Source organism: Tupaia chinensis, unplaced genomic scaffold (assembly GCF_000334495.1).
Source record: "Tupaia chinensis unplaced genomic scaffold, TupChi_1.0 Scaffold000415_1, whole genome shotgun sequence".
NCBI classification, from domain to species: domain Eukaryota; kingdom Metazoa; phylum Chordata; class Mammalia; order Scandentia; family Tupaiidae; genus Tupaia; species Tupaia belangeri.
This window is the reverse complement of record NW_006159920.1, coordinates 3,603,105-3,613,779: the sequence shown is the minus strand read 5'-3', so window position 1 is coordinate 3,613,779 and position 10,675 is coordinate 3,603,105. Positions and strand designations below refer to the sequence as shown.

The 10,675-nt window shown below is 41.2% G+C and overlaps 1 protein-coding gene across 1 annotated transcript in view; it reads left to right on the top strand.

Annotated features, from left to right (window-relative positions):
- SLC49A4 (solute carrier family 49 member 4) overlaps positions 1 to 10,675 on the top strand; it is a 71,831-nt gene that overhangs the window by 39,198 nt on the left and 21,958 nt on the right. Inside the window, exons 7-8 of the mRNA XM_006154599.2 lie at positions 6,832 to 6,899; positions 9,339 to 9,466. Coding sequence (XP_006154661.1) covers positions 6,832 to 6,899; positions 9,339 to 9,466 — 196 coding nt within the window. The remainder of the gene's footprint in view (positions 1 to 6,831; positions 6,900 to 9,338; positions 9,467 to 10,675) is intronic.

Below are 10,675 nucleotides of genomic sequence, written 5' to 3'. Positions count from 1 at the left end.
CTGTCTGTTTGACTTTTTAGTTTTCCTGGTATAGTACTTCCTTCAGAACCTCTTGAAGAGCTGGTCTGGGGGGGGTAAATTCCTTCAAATTTTGTATACCCCAGAATGTTTTTATCTTTTTTTCCCGTATGAAAGATATTTTTGCCGGGTATAATATTCTTGGTTGAAATTGTTTCTCCTTCAACACTTTGACTATATTTCCCCATTCTTTCCTTGCCTTTATTGTTTCTGCTGAGAGATCTGATGTTAGCATGATGAGGTGACCTTTGTAAGTAACTTCATGTTTCCCTCTTGCCAACTTTAGTGTCTTGTCTTTGTCTCTTATTTTTGACAGTCTGGCTATGATGTGCCTTGGAGAGGATCTTTTTGGGTTGATTCTACTTGGGGTCCTATGTATTTCTTGGATCTGGATATTTGAATACCTTTCTAGGTTTGGAAAGTTTTCTTCCAGGATTTCATGGAATAAATTATCTAGGCCCTTATTATTTTCTTCCTCTTCTGGGATACCAATTATCTGGATGTTGGGGTGCTTGATAGTATCCAGTATTCCTTGTATATTCTTGTTTTTCTTTGTGGTTTTCTCAATCTTCTTGATACTTTTTTCTAGGTCAGATGTTTTGTCTTCTACATTAGAGATTCGATCTTCTGCCTGATCTAACCTACTTTTAATACTTTCAAGGGAGGTTTTGATTTCCTATATCACATTCTTCAACCCTAGAAGTTCTATCTGGTTCTTGTTTAAGGGATCTATTTCTTCTTTCAAATCATGAAAGGACTTCTTCATCTCCTGGAGCTCATTGTCTCTTTTCTCTTCCATCTCAGTTAGTTTGGTCGCTACAAATATTCTGAATTCCTTGTCAGACATGTCCATGACATCCATTGTATTGACTGTGGGTGATGTAGGCTTGATGATTTCCCTTGAGGGAGAGGCCTTTTGTTGCTTTCTCATACTTCTTGAGCCTCTGCGATTGTTCCTAGTCATCAGGTGATCTATATGTTGCTTCCTAACTTTTTTAAGGTATCTCTGAGTGTTAAAAGGTGTACAGGATTAGAAAATTGATGATTTCTCTTATGGTTGGCCTACCTGTTGCTCTCCATTACCTTGTACTGTTGTCACTGGTCCTGGGTTACCCAAAGTCCTCCCTAGTTCTAAGGAGTGGTGAGCCTCCAACTGACCTAATAAGCAACACCTCAAGAGCAAAGAAAAACAAAACAAAACAAAATCGCATGGCATGCAATGCAAGTCATGCGCTATTCAAAACACTAAAATTCAGAGTCCAAAGGCAAGTTGGGAAGGGGCAGAGGATGAGTGAGGGGTCCTGGGTGGAAGGGCCTGCAGCTGCAGGCAGCCTGGTGTCTGGAACTGCGGGCCGGCTTGATCCGGTTTGTAGGTGGGGTGGGGGTGGGGTGCGAGTTTGTCTTAAAGTCCCACAGAACCAACCTGAAGTCCAGAGAGGAAAAGGAGTGGGGATGCATGAAGGTCCCGGGCGGAAGGGCCTACAGCTGCAGGCAACCTGGTGTCTGGACCATTTCTCATCTTGGTAGGATTTTGGACAAACACACACCTGTACTCATGCATTTTTCGAGCCATCAGGGCCAGGATTTGCATTGCAGTTGGCCATGTGGAATCCAGCTCCCAATGCACAGCACTTAACCACTGCACTACAGGGCTGCCCTCTTTTCTAAATTTTCCATACTTTTGACTTTCTGTGCTTCAGACTGGATACTAATCTAGCCTTTCATCCAACTCACTATTTGAGTTTTTACCACTGTCAGATATGCTGTTAAATTTATCTCTGAGTTAATTTTAGTAAATCCATTTTAAAATTATAAAATTTCTATTTAGTTCTTGTTTTTAAACAATTATTTTATTTAGCTTTATTTATTTATTTTAATTTTGACCAAAGAGGGATTGAGTGAGAGACTGGGGGTGGCAGAGAGTGAGAAAGCAAGCTTCCAGGTCTGAGACTCGAACCATGGTCATCCATATGGGAGTCCAGCACCTTTAACCACCATGCCACCTGCTGCCCCTACTTTGCTCTTTTTCATAGTTTACAAATTTCTATAAAAATGTTTGATCTTGTCTTTTTTTAATCTATTAAAAATAGTTATTTAAAGTATGTAATCTCATAATTCTAGTATCTGGATCCCCTGTGAATCTATTTATATTTTTGATATTTAGTTGTGTTTTCTTATCTCCATATTTAGTTTTTTACCTGAGTGCTAGACATAGTATATGAAAAGCTGGAGATAGTTTAAGCTTCAAGATGGTATTACTTTACTCCAGAGATAATTTATGCTGTTTTTAGCAAGAGTCTAAGAATCATCTTAATCTTGTTTCAGGAACTGGAATCCCCGATTCCCTCAGAAAGCTTTTCTATCTCTAGTTTTTACCCTTAGGAAATAGTCCTTCAAAGTCCTCAGTTGCAGTTGGTTTTCACAAAGCCAACCCATCTCACAGCAGGTTCAATAACTCGTTGTTTTTTCTTTCCTAGTTCAGTGAGGCTATCAAAAACTTCTCAGCCTGTTCTGAAATCAGTAGATACCCTTAGAGTAAAACTGTCTTCAACAGGTAGACTGTGCTGTGTTTTCTCTCAATAGTTCTGCTCCTGTAGGTCTGGATTACTTTATTGGCTCTCTGATTCTTCAGATAGATTTTCTCTCAGATCTCTCTCTCTCCCTCTTTCTCCTTCCTTCCTTCCTTCCTTCCTTCCTTCCTTCCTTCCTTCCTTCCTTCCTTCCTTTCTCTTTATTCCTGCCTTCCCTTCCTCCCTTCTTTTCTTTCTTTAATTTGCCAGAGGATGCTTGTGCTTGCCAGAGAGAGGGGGGGGGGATGTGGGAGAAAGCACTTCAGTGGGGCATGGTCACCCTTCAGTTCCTTCTACATTTCCCCACCCTGTTGGCACTTAGGGCATTGCACACACACGTGTCTGTCATATTCTTCAAGCTGCCAGGTTCAGGATTTGAATTGCATGATTGGCCATGTGGGATCTGGCTCCTTTAACCACTAGGTCACAGAGCCAACTCTTCCCCCAGATTTTCTAGTTCTCCACCAGAATGTTAATCCAGATCACCTAATGTACCTCTTAGTCCGTTGTAACAGAATACCTTAGGGTTAACTTATAAATAGTGGGAGTTTATTTCTCATAGCTTGGGAGGCTGGGATGTCCAAGATCAAGGTGCTGACAGTTTCAGCGTCTGATAAGGGCTTGCTTTCTGCTTCGAAGATAGCAATTTCTTCCTGCATCTTCATAGGATGAAAGGGCAAAGGCAACTCCCTTCAGCCTCTTCTATAGGAATGCTAACCCCATTCACATCTCTGATTCTTCAGATAGATTTTCTCTCAGATCTCTCTCTCTCCCTCTTTCTCCTTCCTTCCTTCCTTCCTTCCTTCCTTCCTTCCTTTCTCTTTATTCCTGCCTTCCCTTCCTCCCTTCTTTTCTTTCTTTAATTTGCCAGAGGATGCTTGTGCTTGCCAGAGAGAGGGGGGGGGGATGTGGGAGAAAGCACTTCAGTGGGGCATGGTCACCCTTCAGTTCCTTCTACATTTCCCCACCCTGTTGGCACTTAGGGCATTGCACACACACGTGTCTGTCATATTCTTCAAGCTGCCAGGTTCAGGATTTGAATTGCATGATTGGCCATGTGGGATCTGGCTCCTTTAACCACTAGGTCACAGAGCCAACTCTTCCCCCAGATTTTCTAGTTCTCCACCAGAATGTTAATCCAGATCACCTAATGTACCTCTTAGTCCGTTGTAACAGAATACCTTAGGGTTAACTTATAAATAGTGGGAGTTTATTTCTCATAGCTTGGGAGGCTGGGATGTCCAAGATCAAGGTGCTGACAGTTTCAGCGTCTGATAAGGGCTTGCTTTCTGCTTCGAAGATAGCAATTTCTTCCTGCATCTTCATAGGATGAAAGGGCAAAGGCAACTCCCTTCAGCCTCTTCTATAGGAATGCTAACCCCATTCACAGACAGCTCTTTTCCTCAGACTGAGTGAGAGACTGAGGCTGCTTCCACTTGGTAGCTCTTCTGTCCTCTAAGGCTTTCATTATCGGCATGGGTGCAGAGGATGGCCACCCCCAGATTACAGGCAGACAGCTGGCATTCTGGTTCTCACCTGAAGGTGGCACCTCTCACTCCTGCTCCTTTCCATTAGTGAGAACTTAGATGCGTGGTTACATGAAGTCAGACAGGACCTGGGACATGTAATCTGGCTCAGTTCCAAGGTGGCAGAACATAAATATTTATCTTCTGGAGAGTTAGCTATCCCTGCCACAAGTGTAATAAAAAATATGATTAGAAAAATTATTAAAAAAGCCAGTTTGGGTAACGCTCAGGTGCCAGGTCAAATTTGGACAATGACCTAGAGCCAGAAAGAAAGCCAGTAACTACTTCTGAGCAGGAGAGTGGAATGACTGCAATAGTTATTATGGCAATAATAGACAAACAGATCATGAAGACCATTTAGGAAACTGTGACATGGGTCTAGGAGTAAGAAATAAGGTAATAGGAATAGTAGAGGCCAGCAAGTGGCACGGTGGTTAAGGTGCTGGACTGCAACATGGAGTTGATCCTTAGACCTGGTGGCTTGAAAAGTCACGCCGGGACATGTGTGCATGCATGCCCATAATCCCAGGAGGAGAAGGGATTGTGGTGTGGCCATTCCTCCTGGGGAATGATTTCTCACTTTCCCTCTCTCTGTCTCTCTCCAGCAAGTGCAGGTGCCCTAGGGCAAAAAACCTTAAAAAGAAAAAAAGAAATAATGTAATATGCATGTGTAGTGGTTGAGGGAAAAAGAAAGAATAGACAGAATACATTAGTATTATTAGGCACATGTGAATTTCACCAGTGACAACTAATATGTATTGAACACTTTACATTTATTGACTTATGTAACCCTCAGGAAAACCTACTGTCCGCATTCTCACTTTTGCAGGAACCGAGACTTCAGAGTGTGAGTTGACACCAGGCACGTGTGTGTGTGTGTGTGTGTGTGTGAGTGTGTGTGTGTATGTATATGTATGTATGTGCACGTGCCCAAGATCCCAAGAAAAGGAATTGTGGCTTGCCGTCGCCTCCTGGGAGGTGATTTCTCACTTTCCCTCTCACTGTCTCCTCCCCCATCCATCCCCATAAGCGCGTGCCCTAAGGCAAAAATTTCTACAAAAAATAAAATAAAAAGAGTGTGAACTGGGACAGAGGCCAGGTCATAATAAGAGTTAAGGATCCCTGAGTGCTCAGGAATTGTAGATTGCCCTGGACATGTGGCCATGAAGGCGGGAAAGAGATAAGATACACAGTGACGCCATTTATCATCACATGATAACAGCAGCTGACAGTTTACTGAGCACTTTCTGCGTGCTGGCCCCTGATCTGAGTCCTATATACAAATACACTCTTATTCCATTTGCCCAGGGTTACAAAGCTAGTAAATTACAGGGCCAGAGACATTTTCTCAAGAGAGGACCAAGCCAGCAAGCTGTGTGTTTGAAACTCAGCTTCTCTCTCTGCCTCTTGCTCAGCCCCACATCATTCTCTCTCACTCTCAACACATTTTTCATTGCTCCCAGTTGTTTTCACATCTAGTGGTTTCATGTATATTATACTTAAACTTTTTGAAATTAGTGACCATCTTCTGTGCTTGTCTGACTTAAGAGAGATTTTTGCTAAAGAGCATGTATGCTTGCCAGAGAGACAGAGAAAGTGATAAATCACCCCAGGGGAATGTCCATGCCACAATCCCTTCTTCTCCATTCTCCTCTTGGGATCTTGGGCACACACTCATATGAGCCTGGCATGAGATTTTAAGCTGCTAAGTCTGAAACTCAAACCACAATCAACTATGTTGTGTCCAGTGATATAACCATCACACCGTCTGCTAGTCCCAATTTAAATATTCTAATAAAAAGTTGGGCCAGGTGGTGGTGTGGTGGTTGGGGCAGCTGGATCCCACATGGCTGACTCTCCAGTTCAAGTCCCAGACCAAGTGACGTAGAAATACAGCAGGCACATGTGTGTGCATGCCCAAAATCCCAAGGGGAGAACAGAGGAGAAGGGATTGTGGTGTGGCCATCACCCCTGGGTGGGGTGGGGGAGTATTTTCTCACTTTCTCTCTTTCTCTGTCTCTGCCTCTAGTGAGCATATTTACCCTCTAGCAAATTTTTTAAAAAGAAAAACATGCCAAGTGCATGCACATGCATACCTTAAGTCCCAGGAGGAGAAAATGAGAGATTGCAGCATGGTCATCCTCCTAGACGGGGGCATGCTTTCTTGCTTTCTCTCTCTTTCTCTCTTCACCCTCCCTCCCACCCAGTGAGTACATGTACACTGTAACAAATTTTTTAAAGGTTAATCAAGACATATTAGAGGGAACCAGCAGTTAGCATAATGGCTATGTCGCTGGACTCCCACATAGTCGACTGTGGTTTGCGTCCCGGACCCGGTAGCTTAAAACTCATGCTGGGCACGTGTGCGTGCGTGCCCAAGATCCCAAGAGGAGAATGGAGAAGAAGGAATTGCGGCGTGACCACCCCCCGCCCCGGGGGTGATTTCCCGCTTTCTGTCTCTATGTCTCTCTCTGTCTGTCTGGCAAGCACATGCGCCCTATAGCGAAAACCTCTCCAAAAAAAAAAAAAAAAAATCAGAGAAGATCAGAGAAGTTTGTATTAATTAGTTACCCATGAATCCTTTCATTTTATTTAAAGTGTTTTCTGAATTTGTTAACATTTAGCTATTAACATTTTGATTGTCGATTTTTTTTTCATTCTTTCTAAATTACAACATGATAGCCTTTTGTTAAATGTATCTGCTACTTTCTTAACAGGTAGATGCTGGCTGGATTGGATTTTGGTCCATAGTTGGAGGCTGTGTTGTTGGAATAGCTATGGCAAGGTGAGAATGTTTTATGTTAAGCATGTGAGTGGACAGAAGAGAACAAAAGCCAAAACAGAAATAGGCTTCCCTAACAGACATGAAAACCATTCAGCCAAGTGACACATAGGTAGTGTCACTATTTTGGAGGTTGGGAGTGGCCTGAGAGACCCAGGGACAAGTAAACATGTTTACACACCTCTGTAATCCAACCTAATTGGGAGTCAGGGGCGGGAGGATCACTACACACTGAGACCTGTCAAAATCTCACTCTGTGTCTTTCTCCTTTTCCTCTTTTCTTTTTCTTCTCTCTTATAAAGGGGGGTAAATAGGGAAAATTAAAACAGGCAAGGTCAGAAAGGGGCACTCTTTCAGGCTAAAAGAAAATTCAAATACAGTAAGTAGAATTTTGCTGTTACAGGAAATCCTCTCAAGACCCATCTTCTAAGAAGCTGCTGCTCTGCAGGCTGGGGCCACATGGGAGGCCAGAGTTTGATTCCTGATGAAACCTAAAGGCCATGACTGATGGCATGAGACTGTAGTCCTGATGCCTGGGTGACTGAGACAGGAGAATTATAATTACAATATGAATAGTGAGGCCCTATCTAGGAAAAAAAGAAAGAAAAAGATCATCTGTAGAACTCACCATGCATGAGAAGATAAAATCCTGATGAACAGATATTTGGTTTTTGGTTTTTAAACATTGTTTTGTTTTGTTCTGTAAATATGTTCCCAAGGTTATCCCATTTTGATTAAAAATGTCCAAAAAGACTTCCAGTTTTATGAAACTCCTTTTGAAAACATATGTTTAGAGTGAGTCAGAAGGAAGAAGGTCTCATTTATTCTAAAACAAAAGGAAGAAAATATCACTCTTTTAGGTGACTCCCTACCTAACTACTCGGTGTTTCCAAGGAGATACTATTCATTCATTTCCTAAATCGTTTTCCTCTGTTGAATAAAAAACAAAATTAGGCAGTAAATGTTACCAGGAAGATAGGAATGTAATTTCATATTTGGGGAGATCAAATAAGACAGGTTAGTCACCTCACCATCTAAATACTTAAACATAATTGATACAGGATAATATTCTTTCTAGACCTTACAGTTCGCACAGTGTTTCTGGGATAATGAAAGACTAAGCTGACATTGTAATTTCTTTATTACTTTTTTAAGAGAGATTTTTGCTATAGGCCATGTGTACTTGCTAGAGAGAGAGAGACAGAGAGAAAGAAAGCAAGAAATCACCCCCTAGAGGGATGTCCACATCACAGTCCCTTCTCCTCTAGTCTCCTCTTGAAATCTTGGGAATGCACACACACATGCCTAGCATGAGTTATGACACATGGGGTCTGGAACTTGAACTGTGGTTGACTACATGCAGCTAGCTCCCTCAATGTCACCATTACACCATCTGCTGGTCCCGACGCTGTAATTTCTAAGTCACCAAAGTTTTATATGTTAGAAAAATATAAGAATAAAATCTAAAAGCTAATGAAGCAGGATAGGAATATACGATTTGTAGGAAATCACTTCACTGATATATACAGAAATACATTGACCTGTTATGTTTTGATAAGAATTGCACCTGATTTTTCTAATTAAATCCACGAGCCTGTTATAGTGAGTCCTTATTGATCAAATCCTATTCTGAGAACCAAATAGGACAAAGACAGAGCCATTATGTATCAAAAATGACATCTCTGGGGGCCAGCGTGGTTAAGGGCGCTGGACTCCCACATAGCTGACTGCGTTTTGAGTCCTGGAGCTAGTGGCTTGCTATTTCTCACTTTCTCTCTCTCTCTTTCTCTGTGTCTTTCTGGTCAAATTAAAATAAATAAATAAAGTTAAACAAAATAATTATTTTTTTAAAAAAATGATAGCTCACAGGCTCCTTTCTCTTTATTTACTTTCTGTAAGAAAGAAAGAATGAAAGAAACTTGCTGCTTGGGAACTTTCATAGGTAGAACCAACCCATCACTGGGCAAAAATGCATCCACTTTTTCCACCAAAAGCTGTCATTAGCTCTTATAGAAAGCTGTTTTAGTCTAGAAAACACACCAACATGGTTAGCCATATTGTATCAAATAAGTGCACATCAATAGATAGTATTGGAAGTGCAGGATTGGTCCATGGCCTGGTGGTTAAAGGAGACAGATCTCACATGAGCAACCACATAGTTCAAATCTCAGCCCTGGCAGGTTGAAAAACACAGCAGGCATGTATGTGCATATCCCAAACCCCAACAGAATGGAGAAATGGAGAAGGGGTTATCATGTGACCATGCCCCATTGGCAGTTTCTTTCACTCTTTCCTTCCAGTGAGTGCTCATGCCCTCTGACAATATGAATGAATGAAGTCATGAAAAATTCTTCATATAGTTGTTTAATGAAAGTATGTCATTGATTTAAATAATACTTGAAAATCCAGCTAAAATTAATAGAGAACATTGTTTCTTTTCAGGTTTGCAGATTTTATCAGGGGTATGCTGAAACTAATCCTCCTCCTCCTCTTCTCTGGGGCTACACTGTCATCCACATGGTTTACCTTGACCTGTTTGAACAGCATCACACACCTGCCTTCAACCACAGGTGAGCACAGACTATTTTAGAACTTGGAATAAATATTTTTAGTTCATAGAAATATACATGCTCTAAGAGTAGGACTTTTTTCTTGCTTTCTGTAATTGTTAAGTGTACAATAGGTTTTTCCCATCTAGTCAACAAACCATCATCCCATCTAAAAAGGGCCCAAGAAACAGCTTTTAAAAAAATTATGTATATATAATAGAGGTATTTTTCTTAGGGTGCATGCACTTGCCAAAGACAGAAAGTGAGAAATCACCCCCCAGCTAGGATGGCCATGATGTAATCCCTTCTCCTCCATTCTCTTCTAAGGATTTGGGGCACACATGCACAAGTGCTTGGTGTGAGTTTTAAGCCACTGGATTCAGAACTTGAACCATGGTTGACTATGTGGGAGTCCAGCAACATAACCATTACACCATCTGATGGTCCCATAACTAAAAATATTTCAATCAGTAGTTTGCATATGGAAAAGAAGTATAATTTTTAGCCTAAATTCATATAGCATAGAAAAGCTTATATTCATTTGAAGTTCTTATCAAAGTATAATACAAGGATTTTGATCATATACAAATATATATGTGTATATATATATATAAAATAATTATTAAACAGTAGGGGGAAATTGGCAAAGGTAGAAAGCCATAATGTTTATAATAGATTTAGGCAAAATTCTTGGAACCAATACCTATAGCTTTGTTTTTTGTTTAATTTTATTTTACCATCGATATAAATCAGAATAACTATTTAGAAATACCTGCTAGAAGTATATTATACCAGTTTATTTGGCTCATCTAATGAATCTGAAACATTTGTAGTCACTGTTATTTTTATTATTATTAATATTAACTCAAGGTCTGTATCGGTTTTCTATTGCTGCTATAGTAAGTTATACCAATTTAATGACTTAAAACAACACAATGAATTATCTTACATTTCTGTAGGTTAGAAGTCCTACGCAGTCTCACTGGGCAGGCTCTAGGGAAGAATCTGTTTCCTTGCTCTTTCCACTTTCTAGAGGTTACCTGCCTTCCTTGGGTTATGGCCCCACTCTCCATCTTCAGACCCAGCAACCGTGGGCTAAGTCCTTTTCACACTGCACCCTCCGTGCCTTTCTTCCAGTCACATCTCCCTCTGAGCTCTCCTCTTCGGTCTCCCGCCTGCACGTTTAAGCATCCTTGTGATCACATTCCTCTCCCCCGCCCCCCCCCGCCC